Source organism: Zonotrichia leucophrys, chromosome 1 (genome assembly GCF_028769735.1).
Source record: "Zonotrichia leucophrys gambelii isolate GWCS_2022_RI chromosome 1, RI_Zleu_2.0, whole genome shotgun sequence".
Taxonomy (NCBI): Eukaryota; Metazoa; Chordata; class Aves; order Passeriformes; family Passerellidae; genus Zonotrichia; species Zonotrichia leucophrys.
The window spans coordinates 70,646,331-70,673,570 of record NC_088169.1 but is presented as its reverse complement, the minus strand read 5'-3'; the positions used below and the strand labels follow the sequence as shown (position 1 = coordinate 70,673,570).

General features: G+C 40.5%; 1 protein-coding gene across 3 annotated transcripts in view; it reads left to right on the top strand.

Moving 5' to 3' along the window:
- Positions 1-1,421: 1,421 nt before the first annotated feature.
- CDK8 (cyclin dependent kinase 8) overlaps positions 1,422-27,240 on the top strand; it is a 69,927-nt gene continuing 44,108 nt past the window's right edge. For all 3 annotated transcript variants that reach the window (XM_064717020.1, XM_064717010.1, XM_064717001.1), the window contains exons 1-2: positions 1,422-1,767; positions 21,267-21,342. In XM_064717020.1, coding sequence (XP_064573090.1) covers positions 1,640-1,767; positions 21,267-21,342 — 204 coding nt within the window. In that variant the 5' untranslated portion in view covers positions 1,422-1,639. The remainder of the gene's footprint in view (positions 1,768-21,266; positions 21,343-27,240) is intronic.

The window sequence follows — 27,240 nt, the reverse complement described above, 5'->3', positions numbered from 1 at the left end:
TTTGTATTACATCCCTATAGTAAAATGCAGGGCAACCCTGAAAAAGGGAGGAAATGACGATGAGGACTCTGTGCACATCAGAAGACTAATTAATTACTTTATTATACTATATTATTCTGTGCTATATTACTCTATATTACATTACATCTAAACTGAATCTGCACAAGGATTCAACTCCACTGAACTGCCCAAAACCTCGTGACTGACTGCTGACCAACAGTCTGCACATGCGCTTGGCCCTGATAACCAAGGAAACAAAACACCAAGACTTTGGGTAAACAATCTCCATATTGCATTCTATTTTTGCACAAACACAGGCACAGCAAATGAGATAAGAATTGCGTCTTCTTTCTCTGAGGTTCCTTGCTGCGATTCCCAGAAAATATCCTTGGGAAGCTGTGCCTTACTTTTCTCTGTGAACAGAAGTGCAGCCACACATCCTGACTGGTCTCAGCAGCCACACAGAGCAGGTTTGTCAGCGCTGTGACATCCATCTGTGTCTTGAGTGCTGTGAGCAGCCTGGGACACTGCAATACAAGAAAGACATTAAGCTATTAGAAAGTGTCCAAAGCAAGGCAACCAAGATGGGGAAGGAGCAGCTGAGACCATTTGGTCTGTTCAGCCTGGAGCAGAGGAGACTGAGGGGAGACCTCATTGCAGTCAGCAGCTTCCTCGTGGAGGGAGAAAGGGGAGCAGGCACTGATCTCTGCTCTGTGGTGCCAGTGACAGGACCAGAGGGAATGGCCTGAAGTTGTGTCAGGGAGGTTTAGGTTGGATATTAGAAATAGGTTCTTCACCCAGAGGGTGGTGGGGCACCAGCACAGGCTCCCCAGGGAAGCAGTCACAGCACCAGCCTGACAGAGCTCAAGTGCTTGGACAGCTCTCCCAGGTCCGTGGTGTGGCTCTTGGGGATGGTCCTGTGCAGGGCCAGGAGCTGGACTCGATGGACCTAATGGATCCCTTCCAAATCAAAAAAATTCTGTGATTCTCTGATTTTGTCCATGTTCATAGTTACGGAATTGTCTTAATTATAGCGATGCTAAGTGATGCTCAGAGGAGCAGGGACCTCTGCCCTCGCCAGCCTGGATCGAGCCGGGGATATTCACGGTAGCCGAGGCGCGGGGAAGGGACCGAGCGCGGCTCGCCGTGGCTGCTGATGGTGGGCCGGGTGCCCCTCGTGCCCTGCCCACGAACTACAGCTCCCGGCATGCAGCGCGGCCCGGCCTCCCTCCCTCCGCCTGTACTACACCTCCCGGCGTGCGGCTGCAAGGCACGCCGGGACGGCCCCTTCCACGTGGTGCGCTGCCCGCGGCCGGGGAGGTGCCCGCGGTTTGCGACGTCCGTTTGCGGCAGCGCGCGCGGGCGCGGCCCCGAGAGCCCGCCCGGGGACCGGCGGCGGTGCTGCTCCTAGCGCGGGGAAGGGAGGGACGGAGGGAGGGAGCGCCGGGGGCTGGGGCTCGGAGCGAAGGGAGCAGCCCCGCCGCTGGATGTTCCGCGGGGCGGCGCGGGGGCCTCCTCCTTCTTCTCCTCCTCCTCCTGCTGCTGCTGCTGCTGCCGCCGCCGCCGCTGCCGCCCGGTGTGTGCGGCGGGGCGGGGCGCGGCTGCCGGGGGCGGCGGCGGATCGCGGCGGGCGCCCAAGATGGACTATGACTTCAAGGTGAAGCTGACCGGGGAGCGCGAGCGGGTGGAGGACCTCTTCGAGTACGAGGGCTGCAAGGTGGGCAGGGGCACCTACGGGCACGTCTACAAAGCCAAGCGCAAGGACGGGTGAGTGAGTGAGCGAGCGGCTCCCCCCGGGACCCCCGGCCCGCCCGCGCCCTCCTTCCCCCGGGCGCCTCCTGCCCCGCAGGCTCGTGTGCCTCCCCCGCTCCCCCCCGCTGGTGCCGTCCTTTCTCCGGCCCTGCCGGATCCCCGGCCGGCCGGCGCCCGGCTCCCCCCGGGTCACTGCGAGCCCCTCAGCGCTGTGCCGGAGTCGCGTTTCGGTAGCGGGTGGGCTTGGAGAAACAAATTTTGCTCCCGAGGAAAACCGTTCCCTTAATGGAGTCTCGTTATGAGTAAATTAGTGGCCGCTTGTACCGTTCAGCCTGATCATCGGCTCATAGAACTGGGGTTTTTTTGTTGTTGTTTTTAACAATGCCTTTTTTTTTTAATATGATTTATTACTTGTAGTCACCATTTTGGGTCGTCTTGCTGGCTGCTTCAGAAGCCAAAGTCTGCTCGTGCATTTGGGGCTTCGGAATGCTTTAAACCACCTTTTGTGTATGAGCAGTTCTTGTTCTAGACCTGAGTAAATTAATTTCTTGGCATAAACGTTTTGAAGAAAGACCGAATGAAACTGTCATTTAGGTTTCCCTCTTCCGTGACATGGCATCACTTGCTGAAGAGCGGAACAATAGGAAGTAGGGAGCAGGAGAAACGGGAGAGGCACGGGTTGTTCCTGTAGCAGGTTCTAAATTTTGAATTGCATCTAATCTTTCTCTTAAAGTCTCACCGCAGTGGTGCTCTAAATGCTGTCATTCCAATAAGGTGCATTTCAAAAGTCTGGCTATTATTTTTACATTGAATAAATAAACTTTAAAAGCAGACAGTGGTCAGTCATGGCCAAAATACGATCTGGTTGTGTTTACATAAGCTTTTGATTCTAGAAGGAAATGCTCTGGCTGTTACCTGGAGAACAGCTGTAATGAAAATGGTTGCACCTTGTCTCGTCTCTGTATTGAACAGGCTGATGTTAATTGCAACACAGTTACTTCAGCCTGAATTTTGTTTGATGGTAGGAGTCAGGTAACTACTTTTTTTGCCGAACTTTTATATTTGAATCCTTCCAGCTGTCCGTAGGAAAAAATCTTATCTTGCCCAAATTCTTTCTATTCTGGGAGGGCAAGAGGAAAAAAAAAACAGTTGTAAGTGTGATAAGCTGTTGCCTCAAGTCTCCTTATATGCAGGCACAAATGCTGCTGATACACCCAGCCCTGGTTTCTCTGCCCATACAGAGATCTGTAATATGAAAAATAAGTCGAGGTACTGAAAGATAGGCTACATTTCTAATGTTTGTGTCAGGCAGCTTTGCAGCTGTTCAGCATGTTGGACTGCAGCAGCGTGTAGGGAATTCAGCATGTCGTACTGCTGAAGCAGTTTTGGTGAAATTACCGGTCTGCTTGATGTTGTTTGGGAGAGAATGTTTGAAAATGCTGCTGTTTGGAGAAATTACGGCAAAAATTGGAATTGTTTGCTTTAAAAATGGATAGTTGCTCGAACGTGGTTTTACAGTAATATGAGTATGTTTTTAAATTTTCACTTTTGATGAGGGGGGAAATCAAGGTATAGAATTTGCTTAAAGTTTGGGGAAAAAAAAAAGGAAAAGATAAGCGATGTATTTTATCTCCTTTTTTCTTTGCTTTGTTGTTCATTTAGTGCCTTGTTTCCCATCCCTTTCCGTAGTACTTCCCATTTGCCTTTCTGATTTCTGAAAACTTTTTCTTTTAAATATCCTGTGTAACTGTCCTTGGACGGTCACTAAAATATGTAAACTAGAAGCATCCATAGATGGTTTTGCAGCTTGTAATGCATTTGTACATGTGTGATCTTAAATTACAAGAGTGGAATTAGGCTTGAAGTTGAGGGTTTTGTTTACATCCTTTTATCCAGAGGGAATTAGTTAAATCAAAGAAGCAAATAATAACATTTAGCAATAACATTTAATGTTCCTGAAGCTGTAGTAATGGATGGATGTTACATCCTGTGGTGGGGAGTTCCTGCAACAGAGTTCAGTATTTGTTTATTTGTACATACATATATTCAAAACATACTCTTGCATTGTTTTAGTAATGGTAAGTAACGATGGATCAATAATTTTTCAGTTGTTTCTAGAGTCTGTGCAGCTCAAACTTTATTTTTTATATTTCCCTTGAGTTTACAAGCGTTCTTTAAACTTTGCTACATGATTCTAATTCCTAAATTAAAGTAGCGCAAATCTAAGATATGCATGGTAATTTTTGTAGTACTTTGAAGAGTGGTATGCAGGACTGCAAATACTTTGTTAACAGTACTGGTTCAGCTTTTTCTTAAATGACATCTTGTACTATGATGACTAAGAGATAGAAGGCTCACAAAAAATAACTAAATTTTAGTAATTAAGTTTGTGCAAATGTTTCTTCTAAGGCCCCTGGTGATAAAACCCAGTTCTAGAATACTAGCAGCAGTCTCTGTAGTACAGCTGCAGTCTTCACCTCCTTTTTTTTTAATTTTTATTTTACTGCTTTACAGGTTTTACAGCTGCCTCTGAGGTGCAGTAAGGCAGTTGAAAACTAGATAGCAGCTGTGTATCCTAGTCCTAGGAAGTTAATTGCATCACTGGAACCACACAGGAGTATTTCCTGACAGTCTTTCAGGGATCTTGATGGAGTGAGAATCCTTCTAATGAAGGAGAGGTGTCCTGTGGTATGTGTGCTGGTGTCCAAATAGGAGTGTAACCAGGGTTTCTTTCATGCCTTGCTCCAAGAAAAAAGCTGGTGCAGCCCTGCAGTGCCCTTTGCCACAAGGTGAGGCTTGGGGTCTTTACTGGCCCATCTCAGAGGATCACCAGGTACAGCTCCATGGACATTTCTCACATATTACTTGCCAAACTTGACCCAACTGAACCCGAATCAGCTGAGTGACAATGTCAGGCATCGTAATTGGGCTCTATCTGATGCACCGCCTGCAGCAAAATGGTATTCTGGAGTTTTTATTTTAATCCCTTCTATTTTAAGTTTGTGGTCTGTCTAGGTGGTTGAATCTTCCTGGCTTTTTATTGGATGGTGGTGTCTTTTTCATCAGTGCAATACCTGCAGTGGGCTCTAAAACCTGCTTAGAGCAAAATCTGTGAATTGATGGGGTTTATTTTTATAGCAGAAAGATGTACAAAGAACCATTTGACTCTAATGGGGTTTATTTTTGTAGCAGAAAGGTGTACAAGAAGACATTTGACTCTAATGGTATGCACTGGGAAGGGAACGACTGGGAAGGGAACGCAGGCATGGCATGTTGAGCATCAGTCTTCAGATAAAGGAACTGTTGCTCATCTCTAGTGTTTGTAGGATAGTTTACCTTTTTTTTTTTCTGGTCCAGAAAATATCAGTTACTTCCTGCATAAAATTTGCCTTATGTGCCATTTGGGTGCTCCCTCAGGGACACTGCTCAACCCTGCTGTTAAATCTACCTATTTGACTTAGGCAGGACTTGTAAAATAAGCCAGCGGTTCTTGTTGCGGGAACTGGCATGCAGATCTACTGTTTTTACTTTTTTTTCTCTGCAGCTCCCTGGGAGCTGAGTGCCAGTCATGGGCACACTGAGGTGGCAGGACACTGGGGTGTCTGGTGCAAGCCTGGGTGCCCAGCTTGTGCAGCACAGGAGGCACAGCCTGTCCTGGGGTGGCACCTTGTGCTGCGCGCGAGTTCCCAGGCTTACTGGCATCAGTCTTCCACTGCCTTCTTGGCTCTCCTCTCCCTTTTTATGGTACAGCTGTAGTCAGAAATCTGAGGGAGAAGTCTCTTCTGTGGAGGAGGCTGACTGTTTCAGTGGCAGTTTGGAGGGTTTCCAAATAATCATTTTTCCTGTTTATTGAATGTGGTTTGGATGAGAATAAGAAACTACTGAATGTCCCTGTTAGGCAGTATCTAACTTTTTAATTACAACAGCAAAAAAATTATGTAATTGAGGGTCTTGAACTGTAGAAACGTTCCCTGGTGCTTTATTGAAAGCTTTCCTAATCTCTTGGAAAGAGACTTGAGTGGTGAGACCGAAGGTGGGAAACCAACACTAAGCAAACTGGTGCTGTTTTAGTTGTTGTCAGGAACTGTGAGAAGTGATGTTGGTCCTAAACACAAGTGGAATTGGACTTTTTTTTTTTTTTGTAATTTCAGCACTTGGAGTTCCGTGCTGCAAGTATTGTTTAATTTGAACCTACTGACGCATTGTAATTGGCATTATGAAAGTACATCTTGCATGCTTCAAGCAGTCAAATCTAATGTACTTTTTTTCTCCCTTGAGGGTTTGTCTGAGTTGTAGAAGAAGCAGAATGGTGGAAATCTAGTCGATGTCCAGTACGTTACTGGGTTGTATAATCTCTAATGTGACATTAGTTTTTACCTACCAATTAAAGGATATTGCAAGAATTTTGATTCTCTCTCAGAAACTCTTGTATAAAGAGAAACTGAAGGGATGAGGAATATTTATCTTGGAAGATAGAGAAGGCAAAACTGTTTAAGTTAGATAAAATAATGAATGGTATGGGTAATGTGCAAGATTCTTGTGCTATTCTTGTTTCACAGCATTTGAATATGGATGACCCGGAATGTTTTCAGAAAACATAAAATATTTTAATGCAGTGTAGATAAACTGCATAACCTGTTGTTGAAGGGAAATGATAAGAGCATAGCGTCTGTTCTGTAATGTCAGAACCAGTCACTTCTGACTGTTGTAACTGTAGAAGTTCAGATGCTCGCTTAGAGATCAGGCCAAGCTCTGTAATGGATGCATAAGAACTGCTTTTGCTTGCTTCAGGAATTCTGAGTTTTGGTGATGTTTGTTTTTTTTTTTTTTTTTTAACACTAAACTACTTTCTGGCCCTTCATAGGGTGGTTAGCCGATGAGTTCCAGTTTGTCTGTGTTTGTGAGTGTGTCTTGGTTGAGTTGTATTGGATAAGCAATCACTTACTTTGCCAAGTTCTAAATCAACATGTCAGATTAAGTCTTTTTCTGACTTAGAGATGGGGCAGGTGAGAAGCATTTTAAAAACTTTTATTCTATTTTTAGTGTCACGTGAAGGATGAGGCAATACAGATGCTACAATTTTCACTATTACATTTAGAAGCTGTTTTCTAATTATAATATGTTATAAACATTTCTTGGCTTTGGGGAATTTTCTACACATTAATTTACCACATTACCTAGGATTTGGGAGTGCCACAAGTAATGAGCTAAAATTTTACTTGGTGAGAAGTGAAACAGTGGGGCTAGACTTGAAGCATCTTGATTAGTTCTGTATGGAGCCTTTATAGGAATTATGTCATGAACTTCATGCTATTAGTTTTCACTATAAATTTTCAGACAACTCTTGTCTTCTCTCAGTGGTGATTTTGTTGTTGTTGTTTTTGGCTGAATGTTTGTGTGTTGATTTCAACTGTTTTGACCCGAAGCAGTTGGTGGAGATTGCACGCAGGTGGTGAGAACCGCAGAGCTGGCATGCAAGCCTTTGGCTTCTGACTCCTGTCAACAGTGGTGTGGAATTTCTAAATGCCACAAACTTTATTTATGTATTTAATATGTGGTATTATCTTCTTAAAATATATGCCCTGAGTCTTTTTGGATCCTTCACCATAGTAGTTACAAAGTTCCTAATTAAACTGTATCTACATAATGGGGTAGGCATGCCATATTGCATAAAGTCTTGTGCTCTTACATTTTTCTGGTCAACCACTCTTTTAACTGTCTTCCATCTTCTTCCTTCCCTTCTCACCCGGTTACATGGCTGGAGGCTTCATAGGTTTTTAAGGTCATGTGGTTGAGAGAGTCCTGCTGTGGCCTTTGGACCTTATTTGGTGTGATCTTTTGTTATCTTGTCACAGATGTGTTGTTTTATTTTCATGCCCTGCAGCAAAGGTGAGTTGGTGTTTCATTCCTACCCAAAGCTTATGACAGGTACAGAGAAGAGGCAATGAAAGTAGTGTTGCAGAACAAGAAAGAAAAACACCAGAGGTCTGTCTCCATGTAGCTTGATTCTGGATTTATAAATTACAGTAATATGTGTAAATTGTGGGGGCATGGAGTGGCTAATGCGTGTACGCGATGTCCCATTAGAGAGTAGGGGTTCGTTTTTCAGGGTGCTGATTGTACAGGAGGCTGTGTTGTCACAGAACAGTGCTGCTGATAAAAGCCTTGCTGTTCTTTCTGGTAGCCTTCAACTGTAAAGCAGCCTTGAGTTTAGAGCAGAGAAGTCTGTGTTTTGTGAGTAGATGGGAATAAAGTTTCAGTGTCAGGCTTTATCCCCCTGGTGCTGTACCTCTCATGCTTCTCTCCCCCCACCGTCCCACATCTTTTCTTTGTGAGCTTGGCAAGTAATGCTGCATGTTAGTGCTACGTGCGGGCTGATAACCATTCAGGAGGGTTTTGTGTTCTGGCTGGCTAGCCTGCTGTTCTCTCTTGTCTCCTCCAAGGCTCAACAAATGGTTTCTGAGACCTTGTCAAGCCCCATAATAGCACATTTGGGATTACAGCCCTAGCTTTATTCATAGTTACAGTTTTTTGTTAGGCTACTAGTGAATGAATTGCTAACTTCTGTGTGTTGAGGCTTCCCATTTGAGAGATAGCTACTTGAGTTTGGAAATCACTAGATGATCTTTAAGGTTCCTTCCAACCCAAACCATTCTCTGATTTTATGAATAAATATATTGAATTTTATACAGAAGCATACAAAGTCCTTAGTAGATTATATAGGAAAGGTGCTGGATAGACCATTTAATATTCTGTTGTTTTTTTTTTTTTTTTTTAGTGGAGGATTCTACTAATGTTGCCCTGTTGCACGGGTTTTTTTGCATATCCTAGTGAAAGTCTGACTTAATCATAGGAGCATTTGGATGCCATAGAGTGCTTGTAAGATTGTGTGACACTCAAGCAAAAAGATACTGCTGTTCAGAAAACAGTTTCTATTCAACAGCTTCTTAACAACCTTGAGTGTTAAGTGGTAGTATGGCAAAGCATATTGTGCAGACAGTTTAGAATTTGCAGGAAAAGAACTGTATAAGCCATGATTAAGGCTGCAGATACTTTTTAAAGGACAAAATGTTCGAGAGAGCATAATGATTTTTCTCAACTACAGATGCTAGCCTAAACATCAAAAATTAAAATTATCCTTGAAAAAATGCACGTTTTGTGAGCAGGCAAGAACACAACTAAAGGTCACTGAAACAATCTGCCTGTTTTTCTGGGAAAGCTCTGCTGTGTGCTTGTAACACCTTGCATACAAGATGTTGACATTTGAATAAAGGACACTTGAGAGTTGCTCTAAAAATGAAGACTCAATTCATTACTGTCTGTGTGAAAAATAAGTGCAGCTGAGAATTTGAAATACAAAAGGATCTGAATTGCAGAAAACTCTTGATTTGACTCTGTAATTCTGGCCAAGATACGCTTTCTGTGAGAGGCATAGCCTTACCCTGTGAGTGGGGAGCCCTAACTTCAGATGTACTTCCAATTACGATTTGCATTCAGATAACTGGATAATCCCACAACGAAGCCTTGGAAAATCAGGTTTCATCAAGTGTGTTTTCTCACAGAAGCTCTGAGCAAGGTATGAAGCTTAATCAGAGCAACTAGTGCAAGCTTTACCTGGGCGGAACTTGAAGACGCCAAAGCAGCAAACTTGTCCCTGACTGTAATTTGAATCTTATCTAACTTTTTGTACTTGAACAACTTGGCTTTCAAAATCTCTCGTTTCTTTTTGGGTGAACATCAATCCTATTTAAGCAGGGTTGAACAAAACAACCCCTTGCAATTAAATGTGCTAACAGTGCCATTCACTGTTATGTTAGTTCCATTGTGTAAAAGCCCAACTGGAAGCTTACGTGACTCTGCCAGATGAGTGTCAGATACCAAAAGACGTTTAAAAAAGACCAGCTATTGCAACACGGAAAGGTCTGTGGGTGGAGTGTAAGGGTGGGGGAACAATATCATTAGGACTGCATTTACATCTGCCTGACTTGCTTGCCTGTGCTGCGTTGGATCAGTGAGGCTGCAAAGCAGAGAATGCAGCGATGAATGGCTTGTTAGCCTCATTGCATGTAGGTGGGTGGTTTTGGGCAGTGAGGAATGCCCAGACAAAACTTGATGGTAATGAGTAGTTACTTAGTGAAACAGGTAGGGCACATACAGAGGGGGGATCAACTTGGGAGCTGGCCTACAGTAGGGTGAAAGATGGAAACCAATACTACCGAGGACTGTCTGTGATAAACATGGGTTGTTCTTTGCTCCTGGCATATGCCGAATCTGTACAGGGTTAAAAAAAAACCTGCTTGAAGTACCACTTCAGTTAAAAAAGAAAATATGAGGGGTGGTGGGAGGAGATGGTCTCTCAAAGCTAAAAGAGAGCCAAGATGTTGAAGTGTTGCAAACTGCCTGGGAACAGTTTTTGAAGCTTTGCTGGGCTCTCAATGACTGACGGTGAGTAGGTACTCTAAACCCATCAATTAAAAAAATGTGACATGCTCAAATAGTAGAATAAAGGAAGCCCTTGGGAGTGAGGATATGTTCTTTGAAAAATTAAGTCTTCTCTGAAGGATGAATAAAGAAATAGGAGCAAAGTGAATGTAGACATTATGAAAGAACTTAAAGGATTAGCACTGAAGACAGTGATTGAGGGATATGTCTCAGGTGCAGACAGTTATCAAGGAGCAAATTTCTAACCAGAAAGTATAACCCTGTGCTTTAAAATGTCCCAGTTATGAAAGGCTGGAAAGGGGCAGTGGTGAGATCAGATTTTAAAAGGACTTTCTGGAAAGTGGAAACTACTAATTGATAAGGTGAACCAAAAGCAGAGATAGTGGACCCATAGTAGGTGCTGAGATGGAGAGAACAGTCTTGCAAAACACATTCAGCGCTTCATAAGTCTATTAGAATGCATCAATGGAGTTAAAATATAGGCTAAAGACAATGCAGTTTAGGTAATCTTAACTATATTTTCAAAAGGCATCCTGTTAAGCTTCCTACCAGATACTAAAGCTGAATTTAGATATGGTCCTTCTCTGTATGGAGAAGTTAGAGATGTGAAATAATGGTGAGAGGTCTAGTGGTGTCTCCCAGGAGTCTGCGCTGCTCAGAAGTTTTGTTTGGAAATGCTTGCCATAAATAATGGGGGAGAAGCTTTGCTGATGAGTGTTACTTGGGATACTGAAGGCAAGGGCTGATCATTAGGGCTTTACCCTAACCATCACCATCTCCCAATAACACATTGTACTTGATGTGGAGCTATTTGTTTGGGAAAATGGTCCTTTCTTTAGACACACGCAAGTTAATTTTTGGTTAAGAAAACAGTTGTGGAGTTTATAATGACACTTTCATGAAAGTGCCAGTTCAATGCAAGCAATTGCTAAAAAGCAGAGAGAATCACAGAACTTAATAGCAATGGAGTGGATCACAAAGCACACTGCCAGTGTTGTTGTAAGTCTTATTTTCAGTATTGTAGGTGCTTCTAATTCCTTCATCACAGAACCAGCAACAAAACTCGGGAATGTGGAGCAGTGTCTGTGTGAAAACTTCATTCATTCTCATGGACAAGGATTCTTTTGTCTGTGAGAGCACGGGATGGGTAAAGTATCTGAAATCTTGAGTGTCATTGAGAAGAAACAGTTGTTCAGTGACTGGATACATTTCTGAAAGAGAATTCTCTTAAGGGCAAGTAAATAAGCTAATATAATCTGTAGATTTGTAGCTCCTGCGATAGTGAGTTGGTGATTGTTAGGCTTTTTTTAAAAGCAGCAAATATGTTGCTTCCTCTGTGTAAACAAAGTAATGTCATAGATTTGACTACTGATGAAAAATGGGCCAAAAATAGAAATTACCCAATGAAATTATGGCTTTCTGGAGTATAGACCTGTGTTTTAACCCAGTTTGTAGTTGATGCTTTGAAATGCTGTGCTGTCTTTATGCCGCTTCAAGTTTCTGCAATGATAAAAATACTGAGGTGAGTTAAGAGCAATCTGAAGAAGAGAAGGAAAGTGCAGATTAATTACAGCAATCTTTTCCTTTAGAGATCATTTGTGTAGGCACTTGTTTTGTTTCCTATCAAAGTACTGGTAAGACTGCCATCGCCTTTGGTAAAGCACCGTGGAGCTTTGAGTCTGGAGCAGGGGTCTGCTGCCCATCAGCTATTCTCATAGGAGTTATCTTCATAATTGTGTGGATTTAAACCTAGGTTCTAGGCTGGCTGTCAAATTACAGTTTTGTGTATTAAGAGACGAAAAGAGAACCAAATCCCAGGGATTCTCTCCCCTGCAGAAATTTTGTGCTGGAGCTAGTTGCAGGGCTATGGGCAAGACGGTCTTTTTTACTGGGGTTTTTTTGCCCTTTTTTTCTGTTTTTTTGAGTTTTGGACAGCCCTAATTCCTGTGGTATTACCACTAGAAAGCAGGGTGTGAAGTGAGTGGTATCTTGCTTTTTCTTCTCCATCTCTGTGTCTCTCCTTTACTCATTCGTTTGCTGTCTTTTGCTCTTACCACATACTTTGTTAATGCTGGTTTTGATACTCCTTGTACCCTGCTGTAAATGGACAGAATTAGTTAACCTATGTTAGTGAACTTACTTAACATTAGTTAACTTCTTTTTTCAGAAGTAGATAACTCTTAGGAAAATGCAGGAAGTGAGTTCTGTCATGGAGTGTGGCACAGATCAGAGCTGGCATAAAGGAAGGGAATGTTTTGGCTGGGAGCAGCACGGCAGAGATGTCGAGAGAAGACTTTTCCTTTTGACCGCAGCAAATTCTTAGATCAGAACAACCACATTTACAGTGCATCATTGAATTTACTTGGTTGCTTTGAACTTGCTGCCAAACTACATGTTGTGGCAAAAGTTGTTAATTAAAAAAAAAAAAGTCTAAGAACAAAAGGAAAAAAGGAAATCAGTAATTGCCGTTTACCACATCAGCCATCTCAGAAGCCCTTGTATTTATTGGCTTGCTGTTGATGGTTTTTCCTCCAGCTTTGGAGAATACTTTTTCCTTACCCATTAAAAGCTCTGATTATTGAAGGATTTGTTTTGAAGTAGAAAGTATTCTCAGCATGAGCCTTGCTATCTGATAAAAATAATGATGCTGTTCTGGCCCAGCGATCTTGCCATGTCCTCCTAAGTATTTTGGGAATGGAAAAAATATTGATGCCTTAGCTAGACCTTTAATAAATTCAGTTCTGTTAATGCATTTTCCCCTGGACTAATTTATTTGTGTTAGCGTTGAGGTGAGTAATACAGGCTTTTATTTTCATATGACGTCTTGTAAAATCAGATCCGAGTCCATGAAACCAGCTTCAGTGAAAAACTGTGCACCTTATATGCTTCTGTCCTTTGGTAAAGGTTTTTCTTTTTGCTTTTTTAAAAGTACACAGTCTAAAAATTGCTTTTTTTGCACTTTAAAAATATTAAAAATATTAAAGTGTTGACTCATTCTGAAGCATTATTTGAGGATAAGCTATATGGGGGCGGGGGCAGCAGGGGTCTAGTAGCAACAATGAAGAGCACAAACTGTCTTTTTTCCCTGCTTTTGCATATGCTGTCTTTTGCATCTGCTTTTTCTGTGTATCATGTACATGTCTTCAAAAGGGGAAAAAACCCAACCCTTACCAAGCAAATTTATTGAAATTTTGTCTTAGAGGGAAGTCTAATTTTTTTTTATTCTGCTGGATTGTTTATTGTTTACATTTTAAATAAGATCTTTCTGCTGGACCTTAAGTTAAATTTTTAATTCAGCTAGATCTTATTGACAAACTTGCAAGATATTCGCTGCCTAGCATTAAGGCATTTATTTTTGTTACATCTCCAGAAAAAAAGAAGAGAAAGGCAAGAACAGCAGGTTAATTAAAATGTAATATGAAATTTCTATCAATTTTTCTGAGTTTTGCAATGTGCAAGTTTTGCAGGGATGGTGTATTGTTTGGAGACTTCATTCAGCTCTAGCGAATTCTAGACAGTTGAACACCACTTTTTGATTTTTGTTGGTTTGGGTTTTGTTGTTTATTTTTAACATGTTTCCATGCATTTTTATTTTTATTTTTTGTCTATCTCACATTTAAAGTTGAAGAGTTTCTGTATAAATGGGGAAGCTGTCTGAAAGCTCACTCCTTTGGGAGTGAGCACCCTTGAGTGTGTGATAATTTAAAGATGTCCTAATGCTGGCATCTGTATTAGAATGGGTGGAAAATACTGCTTTTAGTGGCAAGGACAAATATGAAAGAGTCACACTACTTTAAGAACTGAATTTAATCTCATCTACTGATTAACTAGTACCAGCTGCACTTGATTCCCTTCTCTTCCTGGAATGAGATGTTCTTTATTTTCATGTTCTCTTTGTAGAGGAGAGGAGAGTTGTAAACTGCTCTTTTTAGATGAAATGCTTAAAACAATAGTTCAGATTCACAGATTTTCTGACTGGGTTGTATTATTCATAATCCTTTCTCATATATTAATATATAAGAGGCTTTCATGACAAAATCTGGGATTTTATCTCAGTTTTGGCAGATTTCTTCCTTGAAAAGAACAAGCTAGAATTTATGATGGGATAAACTTTAAGCTGGTTGTAAATACATTTAAATACTCTAGGCTTGAATAAATCTGAACTTTTAAAAATAGTCATGCTTTGGTTGTGTGGAACACAGTTTATAATAGAGAAGATAATGTTAACCTATTACCTGTAGGTTTAATGCATGTTATAGAACTACTGCATTTTTCAAAATGTTTTTAAGTTCAGTCAAATGAAGAAGCAATAATTTGAGCTAATATTTATCTTCTGATTTGATTTCGTCCAACTTACTTTAGCCAATTTAACTGAAATGTGCTCATAAGACAAAACCCATGAGTGACTCTTGTAAAATTAAGTTTTTTAGAATAATAAATTTTTGAGAATTTATATTCATAATATGCATAGAGCATCAGTAAAAGTAAAATATCTTCTAAGTCCTTCTTAAACCTCTATAAGAGAAGAACATAGTTTTAGTTTATATTGTTTACGTATTTTGAAAAATGTGTCTTTAGCTATGGTGAATTTTTCCAGTGATCATAATTACATCTGCAGGGGGTGCTACACTTAGCTGGCAAATGTGAATGTACTGCATCCAGTTGATGTGGAAAAAAAGTACTGGTTAGAAGCTAATCTGACGTCATCTTAAATGTGGACAGGAACTGCTGTACTTCTGCTATGTCTGCTTTTCGTTTTTATCTGTCTGGTGTTCATCTGAGCCCTCAGCTGGCCACTTCAGTGTACTAATGGGGCAGAAAGTGTACCAAAGAAAAATCTGGAAATACCTTTCTGAATAAGGTCAGAACAAGCTCATCTCCATCAGAAAACGAGTGCCTGGGCTCTAGTGCAAAGGACAGGAGTGTGTGTGTATGAAAAAGGGGTTGTTTCAGCAGCAACTCATTGACTCAAAGCAAGCCATTGTGCAAAACTTGGTTTTCAGTTATTTTTGTCAACATAATCGGAAAACATTTTGATATGTGAAAACCAGCAGGTTTTGTAAAATGGAAATTACAGGAAGATGAAGTGGTTGTCATTGCATCATTGTTAGCTCAGATATTTTTGAGAGAATGATTTATAGGATTTTGTTCTTTATTTTAGGATTACCTGAAGGTAACAGGGTCAGTGATGAGATTTACTGTGTGTGCTAATTAGCTTGACAAAACTTTTGACCTAAATGTGTTTCTGGGAAGTCAGGTGCTTATAGTGTGACTTCTCAGCTGTTGTATCTAGTAGCCAGTATCCATTTTTTCCTGTATAATTTATTTTCTGCCGATGCACATAATTTTTGCTATTTGACTGTTACCCTCTATCTTCACAGAACTGTTATATCTCATTCTGCAGAGTTATACCTGGTCAGCATTGTACATTGAAACGTGTGCAGTGATAACTGCTGGGTTCCATATGTTTAAATGTCTTTACAATTTGCAACATTACTCATTCTCTGCTGTTGTGACAATGTAAATTTAAATTTTACTGCATTCTTCAGTTTTAAAGGCAGTTTATGTGCTTGTTGAGGATTAACCTTGGCAGCTCAGCTCCATGCTGTCCAGGCTCTCTCATTTGGCCCTGCGTGTATGATGAGATCATGTCGTAAGCTTTGCTAAGGTCAAGGTAACATCCTGTGCTTTTTCAGTCCTCTCATTGCATGGGACACTCCGGTTGATGAGACACAACTTATCCTTGGAAAATCCTTGCTAGTTGTTCCTAGTCATCCGCTTTCCTTAAAGGAGGGTTTGCTGTGTAACCTTTAGTAGACTGAGATTTGGCTGGTTGGCTTATAATATCACTGAACCTTTTTGCCCTTCTCAGAGAGGGTCCCGATATTTGCCCTTTTCCAATGATCAGGAATCTGCCAGTGTGCACTGTGACCTTTTGCAAATGACAGAGTGGCTTTGCAATGACATTTGCCAGCACTGTTAAGCACCCTTAAATGCAGCCCACCTGGTCACATGGACTTGAGTGTCTCCAGTTTGTTAGCATTGTCCCTAATCTGGTTTTCTTCTACTTCCTTTCACCAGGACTGTGCCACTAGTGTTGAGAATGTGTAGTTGTGAAAGTGTGCTGTGATGTGAAAACCAATGCCAAGAAGGCACTGAGAACCTGAACCTCTTGTGTTCTTTGCCCCTTGGTTCTCCAGCTGCTGGGATGGTAGTTTACAAAATGCAAAACAATTAGAACTACTAGTATAAATAACTAATTCTGGCAAAATTATTTAGTGCACGAATGTGGTCTTGATAATATCTGTGGGAAATAGATAAATCTATTTTTGCAAGTCATCATTTGATTGGGTACCAAGTCTATTCTCATCTTGCTGTGCTTTCTAGAAAATTATGTCTTCTTATGGTTTGTATTTAAATGTTTGCTGTGGTTGTATTATGGGCATTTAGTATAAAAGGATTAAATCTTTCAAAAACTGCATTTGTGCATTTATGCACTTCCCAGGAACTGAATTACTGCTTCCAGTAGACCTCATTGGATCTCTTGTATGACTAGGGTGATTCTAATTTATTTAAAAATAAAACCAAAAATTTCCGCTGGTGTGACGTGGGAGAAGAGACAGCGAGTGATGCCACAAAATGAAAATGCCAAGTCTCCTAAATGTTATACTTTGCTGTTGTTTGATTTTCATAATTTAACATGTAGAAATTAAAAAAAAAACACCTACACATGTTTTATTAGTAGGCTTATCTTTCATTATCAGTGTTTTTTTTTTTTATTTTTAGGGAATAAGAGGCATAAACAGTTAATTTTCTGTAGAAGAGATACTGCATTTATAGTTCCCTTTGGCAGTTGAAAACTTAAGTGGCTGTTTCCTTCACATGTTTAACTGCAGTCAGATTTTACATCTCCTTCTTTATAGACACAACTAATCCCACATGGTGACCAGTTAATTTTGAATTTGAGATTTTTAACTGTAACAAGAATTTACCCTGATCGTCCCTGATTTAAAGACTTTGGCACTTTATTCTGCTATATTTATTACTTAGATGAATTTTGAACTGCTCTGATGATCTGAGTAAAGGGTATATTGTAGTGTTATGTCAATACATTTCTACAGCATTTTTGGTATGTGAGATGAAATTACAATTTATTTTTTTAGAATCTGCCTTTTATGTAATAGGCGTCCTTTCTTATGTACAGATTTTTTTTAGGTGCAACATATTTTACACTTTTAAATGGTACTTTAGTAGGTTTTTTTTAAATTTTGCTATTGTCATTAAAATCTGTTGGACGTGGTGTTGAGTGTAACCTTTTTTTCAAGTTTACACCTCTGATGTTAGTGTTGTCCCTCTGAGGATTTTCCACAAGGTTATGTAGTTTGCTCATTCCTACAATAAGTACTGCTGTTGTCAGCAGCAGTGTACAAAGTGAGTTTTCTTATTCTTGCTGCTCTCATGCTGCATGTTACTGCTGGGGAGCACCACAGAGTTGAAGATACCAACCTATTTAAGTGCAGGAAAGTAAGAGTAAATTGGTAGGAAAATAATTTTGCAGTTTGGCCAGTTTCTCTAAGCCTACTGGTAGGTGGAGGAGCTTCTGAGGTTACTTAATGTTTAAATTCTAGGCAACAGGGAAAGAAAGCAGATTTTTCCCAACATGAGCTCTCTATTAGAAGGAAGAAATTCAGTTGAATTGAGTCTTACTATGCCCTTAAAATACAGCCTGCTAAGTGGCCCATTTTGTTACTCACAGTTGGCTGTGGAAGATGTTTATAAAGAGGACTTCTTTAAATTTTTTTTTCTTTTTAATACTACTTTTTTTTTTTTCTGTTTTGTCTTTGAATGTCTCTTTATTTTCAAACATCTCTTTATTTTCAGAGAAGGAAGTTGCCCATGTCCAAAATCATGGAGAAGCCTTGGGCTGCATTATGATTCTAAACAGATTATTGGCAAAATATTTTTTTAAGTTTTGTAAAATAAGGTTGGTCATGGTGTTTGGCACTCCTGCAGACGCTTACCACTCCCTTTAAAAAGTATTCCCCCAATTTCCTTGGCTCTGAAAGAATTACATTAGGTTTTTCAATGAAAATACCACTTAGCTTAAAGGTAAAAATAGGATGTTCCTACTCCTATAAATAGAAAAGCTGACATTGGGTTTAGTTGGGTAATCATGGTATTTTAGCAGCCTCAGAGTAGAACATGTTAGGAGTGGGTTAGGAATTGGTTTATTGCTTTATATCTCAACTCTGCCAGCACAATTCAGAGAATTTAAGTCTTAGAAGTCTTTGGTTATTTTTTCCCCTCATTCTGGAGTGGAGTGTAGCATGGTGCTAAAAAATGTGCTTTATCCCTAAACTTAATTTATTTTCCTTCTTTTTGCCATCCCTCTATTTCTTCTAGACTGCATGGGTAGGCTGAGGACCCAGCAGAGGCCACTTGGTCCGAGTTCCCACCTGCAGCAGCTGGGCAGAGCAAAGCAAGGGATCAGTTCATTCCCCACAGCCCTGGGTCACTGTAAGGGCAGAGCAAGATTGGGCTTTGAAGCTCTTGATTTCAGCTCTTAAAATGGCCTTTAATGTGAGAAGATCAGTTTTTTCAAGGACTTCATTCATTGCTTAGAGGAGACCAAATGGTGTGTTCTTCGAGCCACCCTGTTGAATTTCAGCATTAAAGCCCTGATTGTGAAAGAGTTAACATACTCAGCTGAAAGAGTCTTCTTATTGTGAAAGAGTTAACATACTCAGCTGAAAGAGTCTTCTTCCAGTTTTGTTCTAGGAAACAGCTGAGGGTTTTTTCCCCTAAAAATTTCCGAAGAAGGTCTGCCATCTGGTATGGAGAATTTTAGTCCAGATTTAATTTGGCAGAAATTTGACCAATTAAAAGTAGTTGTACCATCTTAAGTGTATGACAGGCTTCATTGTTGTAATATGGCTAGATTTGGCATGTTAACACTGACTTGTCCTTCAAAGACCTTGAAATCTAAGCAGATGAGCAGCAGGGCAATGAGAGGAACCTTTAGTCTGGCCCACTTTGCTCCCTGTCCTGACAGTGGTGGTAATGCATGTAACAGCAGCTGCGTGGAAGTGCTTCTCTTGAAATAGAGATCTCTCCACACACCTCAAAATGAAGAAGATAAACGTGTAGGGCAGTGAGAATAACCTATAGTCCAATTCATTCTGCTTCATATTTCTATTAACAGCTGGATAGCCATTGCTTGCTTAGGCAGGTAGAGGATAAAACAATTTTTAGCTGTGAAAATTTCCCCCTCTTTCTATCAGCAACATTCAAAATCTGTGTGCTGTAAAGCAGCTTGGGGTTATGTTCAGAAGCTGCTCGTGGAGTGGTCCATAACTTCCTTATCCACCATGAGTTTGTGTTAATTTAATCTTAAAATCAAATTACCAAAGATCATCAAAAGATCAAATTATGTAATTTGATCTTAAATCTGTTTGTGCTTCTGATCCCTGTAATAATCTTACATCATGAGTTGCACAGTTCAGTTTTGTGCTTAGTATCATAATGGCTTCATGCAACTTGTTTTTGTCTAACTTGTATAGAGGTATGTACTCTGGGGAATTGTGTAACAACACCTTGTTTTGGCCACAAGACTTTGTGCTCAGCGTTGTCTCTTTCTTTTCCAGGCAGGAAATTTTAGGGGTTTATTACATGGAAGCTTCTTAATGCCTTCTATGGTTGCCTTCCCTATTCTTTTTCTCTTTTTTTTGTGTCAAATGCTGTGTATTTTCTTGTCTTTTATCTCACTGCATCCATGTAATTGACCCCTTACTGAAATCTTCTCTTGTCTGCTTGCTGTTAGTTCATTCTCCTCATTGTCTGTGTTCAGATTTTGCCCATTAATTTCACACTTTTTTCTCCATTCCCTAGGTGGTGATGAAGAGGGAGAAGTGTGTGGTTTAGGTAGAAATAAAGCAATTCAAAGTTTTACAAATTGTGAGAACTGGAAGGAACAAGTAGATTGGTTCCCAGTCCTTAACTACAGCTTAGTTTTATGTGCCTTAAAGATGGTTGAATTTCATTTTTTTAGGATGGCTCTTCATGGCTGTGAAAGCTGGAGTCATTAAAAATGAATAAGGCTTCTTATGTAACTTAGAGATTTGAGACTGTAAAAGTGCTCCAAATATTGAAGCAACGCTGTTAAGTATCATGCCCCCCAGGAGCACTGTGGATGCCTGCCCAGAAGTGGGAATGACAAGCACTCCCTCTCTTCAAAGTTTTGAGTCTTTGTGGCTGAGAATGAGCAAGAATTCAGGGTCTTCTTTTGCTGCAGTTCATCTCTTCCTGATTTTGCTTTTGGTAGTTGGAATTACTGATAGGCTTGCATTTTCAGTAAGTGACTCTAAGGTATATACTGGTTGAAGTACAGAAAGGTCACAGTATTGCTTTTAGGAGTGTTATATACATTTGAACCTAAGCAAGCTTTCACAGACTCATAAAATGGTTTGGATTGGCAGGGGCCTTCAGGATCATCCAGTTCTAGCTCACCTGTCAGGGACAGGGACACCTTCCACGGGAATCCACTTCTGGATTCTTCACATTGCTCTAACATCCAGTGGAGTTTTTTCATTAATCTTGGCAGTTTCAATTGCAGTTTGGTACCTAGGAGAAAGAAAAGGTGTTTTAATGTGACATTAGTTCTGGGCTGGTCAAGAATTCATTAAAATATGGGCGAGACTTACTGTGTCCTAGAGTAATACATTTATGTGAGATAAAGCTCCAGCTAGGCTTATTTCTAGTGCTAATTGTTTGCTGTGTTTTCTTTTTGATAAGAGAAGGAAGAAATGGAAGAAGTGTTAATCATTGTATTTAGTAAAGCAAGTTTTTAAGTGATGTCAATCTAATGAGAGCAAACTTATTATTTAACTTTATAGAGTGTTGTGGTTTGGTTACAGTTTAGCTGGATATCCAGGCATTTAACTGATAAAGAATGAAAAGAAAATAACATGCATAATTTGCATTAATTAGAAACTGATCTCTGAATGGTACTGAACAGCTCACTTTGAATTTACGGTGCAATTAAAAAAAACCCAAATTTCTTTTTCTCTTCACAGGAAAGATGATAAAGATTACGCTTTAAAACAGATAGAAGGTACTGGAATTTCCATGTCTGCATGCAGAGAAATAGCAGTAAGTAACAGTTGTTTTTACTTGCAAACTTACTTAAATTATTAATTTGCATGCATACTGGATTTTTTTCTGCTCAGTCATGTTATTTTACTGTGGATGCTGTATTTTTATCATAGGGGTATAAAGTAAGTACAAATGTCATGGGAGATTTTATGTACCTGTTATGTATGCTGTCTGAAACTGACTGTTTTTAAGTTGCAACTGCCTGCCTCAGGGCAGATTATATTTAAATGCAGCAATTTAAAAACAGGATTGGCGTTAGTGACTTAAATGTCACATTTGGTCTGACTTTTAGTATTCAGTTCTTTTTCTAACAAAATTAGTTCTTACTGGTTTACAGAGATTAAAACATTTTAACTTCTGTTTAGGTGAATAAACTGAGGCTGTTGTTGCCTTGGAGGCTGTAATACAGCCATGAATGCTATTCAAACATTTTCTTTAGTTTTTCAGGCTTACATTTGTATATTTCATGCCTTTAGAAACTGGTGAATAATGTGTGGTTATAGTTCATGAGAAGCTTGGGAAGAAGTAGTGGAAAACCCGGTGTTATGAAGCTTACCTGTTGTATATTCTTATGTTTTACAGCTGCTTGGGTTTGTTCTTTAAATGTTTCAAATGAAGTTGCTTTCTAAAAGGAAATGTGCCTAACTTATTTAGGGGGTGTGTGGGAAGAGAATAGTTTCTTTTCAGTCCATATTCCTGAAGAGTGTAAAACTTCACCCTAAATTTCATTTTCTATGACTGAAGTGAGTACTAGGCTTTCCCACTCAGTCAAATTCCAGTTGGCTTAGTGATGTCAAAAACATTAGTCCTTGCACAAAGGTGAAAAAGAAGCACAAAGAGTATTCTTTACGAGATGCTCTTTTTGTCCAATGGTGAAAGCTGAGCCCTCTGCTATTGTAGGCATCCACTTTGAATTAAAGGAGCAGGAAACAGGGTCTTAAATTTGTTACTTTCAGCCACTCGGGCACAAGTTTTCCAAATACTGTGACTCAGGCTGAATGCTTTTAGGAAATGTCAGCTACCATTTCAGAGAGATTTGGGATAAGTTGTTGTCTTTCTGCAGTGATTTACCTGAAAAGATTTGAAGAGTTTGTGCTGCTTAAACTTGGCAGGAGAAGCCTGGCTGGTGTTAGGGAGGTGACTCTGCTCTGTCTATGACTGTAATTCGGTTTCTGTGCATTATGAGAATCATTAACTTGGCTGACAGGCAGCAAGGATTTGGCCTCATTCCTCTTGGGCAGCAAGGTCCCCCAGTATTGATGGAAAAGGAACAAGCAGCAGGAGTGCTTTCTCCATGCTCTGAGCTGCTGCAGCATGTGCCTTTGGAAGAGAACAGCAGTACAACTCAGGGCCATGTGTGACAGGATTGGTGAAGGAAGGAGGGAACACAGTGCAAATACCAAAGATGCCAAGAAAGCAGGTATCGAGAGCGAAGAGAGGCATGGAGCCAAAAGCAGGTGTAGGGATAGAAGGAGAAACCTGAAGCAATATGTCTTGAACTTCTTTGCTTCTGGTTATGCTTCCAGGCTTCTGATTTCTAATAATGTGGTTGAATTTTCCTGCAGTTGAATTAATAATTTACTATGGACTTCTGGGTTTGAATTGGTTTCTTGCCATTCTTTTGATGCTGCTGTTTGAAGTGAACAGGAGAATTTTTTCCCCCCTGGAATGGTGTTGTTTATTTTCATTCTGTTAAATAGATTTTTTCCACCCTTCTATCAGTTAATGTTATAAAGGGAGCAAAATGAACCTCCTGTGGAAATGAATCAAATTGATGATGATAATAATCATACTGTTTATATTGATAATGTGAATATATGTAACATATGTGAAAAGGCTACTGAGTTAACCAGCAGTATTATACCTTGTCATCTGTACATATAAATAATAAAATTATTTGTTTTTGTACCTAAAAAGTCAAGGCTGCATGCCGGACTTTGTTACAGTGTGTTCTGGACTATCCAAATTAACATCAATGTGTTAAGAGCGTGGTGGTGTTAGGAGGAACTAGGATGATTTGGTTTACATATGAGCCATATCCATTTCTGTTTCTCTGGAGAGCTGAGGCTTGTATCTTCTACTTGGTGACAGTCTAGGAAGAATATAGTTTGATATAAATCCCAGAGAAGCTCTGCTTTTTACAGCTCTGTCATGGCTTTTGTCTTATGATGTCTAACTTCAGGTTTGGAGTATTGAGCAACTTTTATATTTAAAAATGCCCATAACTTACGCTTTTAAGACATCTGTTTGATGCAGACTTCTGAGTCAGAAAACAGTGTAAGAAAAATAAAGTAACTATTTAAATTCATCAGTTACAGGGAAAGGTTTCAACTGGGATAGAGACCTGATTTCAGATGTCTGAATCAGTTATGGGCTGAGTTAGATCTATAACTCAGTTTAAATAAGTGATTTGTTTGGGGTTTTTTCCTTCAATCATTTGAACTTTGATTTTCTTCAATCATCTGTTTACTTGGTGGAGCTAACAGTTACTGTGTGTTGTGGTGTGTTGCAATATCCTGTTTTACCTTCTCCCTTCCCCCTCGCCCCTCACTGAGTGTGCCCTGTCAGTCAGGCTAACATACCAGCAAGGCGTCGTGTGATAGGTGTCCCTAGTCCCTTGAGACCCTGCCCCTTCACCTGGTTGGTGACTCACCTGTCCCCTCCCCTTCCCCTGTCCTGAGCTTAAAATGTTAATGAGACCATGCGGCCTCCATTCTGTTAGCAGCAGTGGCCCAGTGCAGACATCTCTGTACCAATGGAATAAACATCTGGCAACCTTCTAGCAGAATCCACTCTCTTTATCTCCACTATCGCCAGAAGCTCTCTCTCCTGAGGAGAACGGAGTCCTGTCTTGTGCCCCGCTGCACTCTGCCGCCAGCCAAGGTATCTCTGGGGTAAAACACCGCAGTGCTGCCTCTGGCCCAGCACCGAAGGTCAGAACTGGCCTAGGCACCATCTAACTGGTTATATTGGGATACATATTCCAATAACTGTGCTAATTGAATCAATATGTTTCGCATCAAGATAGTTGAAGAGCTGTGTTTTTCCTTACCGTTGCCCTATTCATCCACCATGGTAAACATTTGTGAATCCTGCCTCTTTCAGAACCTTAACTGAATGTTTGGCTACTCATATCTTGTTCTCTGCAGATCTGTGCACTGCCTGCTATACTGGGTATCTGTTTTGTGATCTGCAATTTCACTTCTGAGGATTTAGGCAGGCACTGAAAACTGCAGGTTCAGCATGCCACGAGTGTAATTTGTGGTAGATGGGAGAGCAGAGAGATCGAATGGTGAGAAGATTTGTTCAAAAATATGCAGAATGTACAAGCCCAAATGATTGATTCCTCGTCTTCTGGTTTAATCACGTGGAAGAAAGTCATTACAGTCTATCCACCTGAAATAGTGCAGCAAATGCTATTTCACAGTTCACAAAGCAGGAGAATTCTTCAAGGCTGTAGAAAGCTGAAGTAGTTAACCAGGCTTTAAATAGAGCTTCAGGATTTTGGCTTGGACAGTTTCCTATGTAGAAGTCCTAGCTTTTGAAGTAACCAAGTCACTTGCTGTAATGTGTTATGTTGATTAGCTTTTTTCATTCAGTTTTAGCAGGTTTGCAAGTACTTTGCTTGCATATGCTTCCTTTGGCTAGCGAGGACTTGGCTTAGGCTGAGGTTTTGTTTGGGATTTTTGTTTTGTTTAGTTGAGGGAGCTATGAGGGTTTTGGGGTTTTTTTGTTGTTGTTTTTTTCTTTTTACCAGTTTTCCATGTAATTTGTTTATTGGTGCCTGGTTGGGTCAACAGAAATACCTGATAGCATTAATTTTTGTCTTGGCTCTGAAGAGGAAGTCATTGGGTGTCATAGGAGATGCTTTCAGTGATGGAAATGGTGAAAGTGACAGTGCAGATCTGAGGTGGACAGTGCTGTGCTCTGGCCGTGTCCTGTCAGAGTTGTGTCCTTTGAACACCATATCCAGTTTGTGTGAGTTAAAACAGCCTCGAGGCTGCCAGGGATGGAACAGAAAACTACAGAACAATAAGCAGCTGGCTTCTCTGGTTGTTTTTGCTCTTTAGGTCTGCCTTGGAGGCATTCCTAGGATTTTTTGTTTCCTGTTGTAACAAGTGCAGGCTGTTATCACAAAAGATGATGTCCTCTGTGTTGGATCTAGTGATAGTGTGACTGTAGGATGTTCATCTTTGCCAAAGGGCAAAAGAGCAGTTTTGTGGAGTGAGCAAGCAGAGCTGAACCATCCTTTGGATGTGCTGTTACTTATCAGAACTCCTGTGAAAGGGAGAGCCTCTACAGCACGCCTGCTCATCTCTGCATCTGTACTCTCCCCGTGGCTTTCACCAGGGCTGGAGGGTGGCAGAGGCAGACACAGAGGCACAGCAGCAGGCTCAGCCCCCATGGCAAGGGAGAAGGGAGCTGCTCTTGGTGAGTGGTCTTACCTGAGTTGACCTTGGTGGAGGAGACTCCTCTAGGGAGTAACTGGTCCTTCTCACACACTGGGTCTTCCGTGCCCCGAGTGATGACGGTGTCTCACCATTGATTATCAGGTCTCTCTTCCCTCTGCCAGTGGAAGGGATGGAAGAAGGCTGTAAAGGCTCTTTCATAGCCAGTCTGAGGATGACTGTGATGTCTGCAGCCTGCAGCAGCCAGAGAGACTCAGTGAGGCAGAAACCAAAACTGGGTGACACCACGATTTACCTTCTTCAGCACCTTCCCCTGTTAAGGAACAAATAATGAGCTTGCCTGAAGAGATCCTGAACCAGCTGTGTGGCACTGAACAATAGTTGGGTGTAGGTTCCTCAGGTTATGGGGCTGTCATGTCCCTTCCATGCTAACAGTGGAAGCAGTTTCCATGAGAAAGACCAAGCCCTCCTCATGGCCGAGGGCATGTTATGGTTTCCTGGCAATCTTTCCATGTAGTGAAAGGTGACAAAGTACTGAGGAAGACAGATGTTTAATTTGACTCTTTTTAGCATGTTTAATGATTCTCAGATGCTTTTGTTTAATGCTAACATGGTATGTAAAGTATCAGTTTTGACTGAGTACTTCCCCAGCTACATTACTGATCTGAGGACAGAATTCTTGAGAGATTTTGTGTGAAGGGAGTGTAGCAGTGTTTTTAGTTCTGTGACAGTGGGACAAAGATGCTGACTAAATGTTGTAATTAGAATCCTTAGGAATCATGATTTCTGTGAACAGCAGAATTTGCTGAAGCTTGACATTCAGTGTCTGTCTCATCTGCGTTCTTCACCCACCTCCTTACTTTGAGAGAACATTTAGTAACACTTCTTTTAATACTTTAGATGTGTTTGGAATTAGAAGGTGCTAATAAATATTGACTTGCATGTGACATCACATAAGACTCACTTATTTTAGAAACTGTGAAAGATAAAAAGAAATATGGGTTTTTTTCACTTGACATTTTGTGTTGTCAGGCTTCTTTTTTGCACATTTAGGAGTTTAAAAAAATCAAAAGAATAAAATATACATCTTTTTTTGAAATTGTTGCTTTGTCTGAAGAACTGGAGCTTCAAAAATGTGTTGTCAGCTTCATAATAAATTCTTAGGGTGAGCAGTATTATAACTTTGTTACAATGCCTTTGTAAGCTTTTATTTGAACACTTCTGAAAGGAAAACAGCATGTACTTTCAGCAGGTATTCTGTTCTTTTTTAGTACTGTGGAATGTCTGACTTGTGAAAATATAAAACTAAAATTGTATTTACGGTGAAGCAAACAGATCTTGAGTCTGATGCATAGCAGCTAAGCCAGCCTGGGATTTGAGTTGTTGTATAATAAAATTTGGGGATTGGTTTATATAACAAGTTTAAAGCACTTGACTCGAGCTTCACTGTTTCATAGGAAACTAAAAATAGTGATTGGAAAGTTTT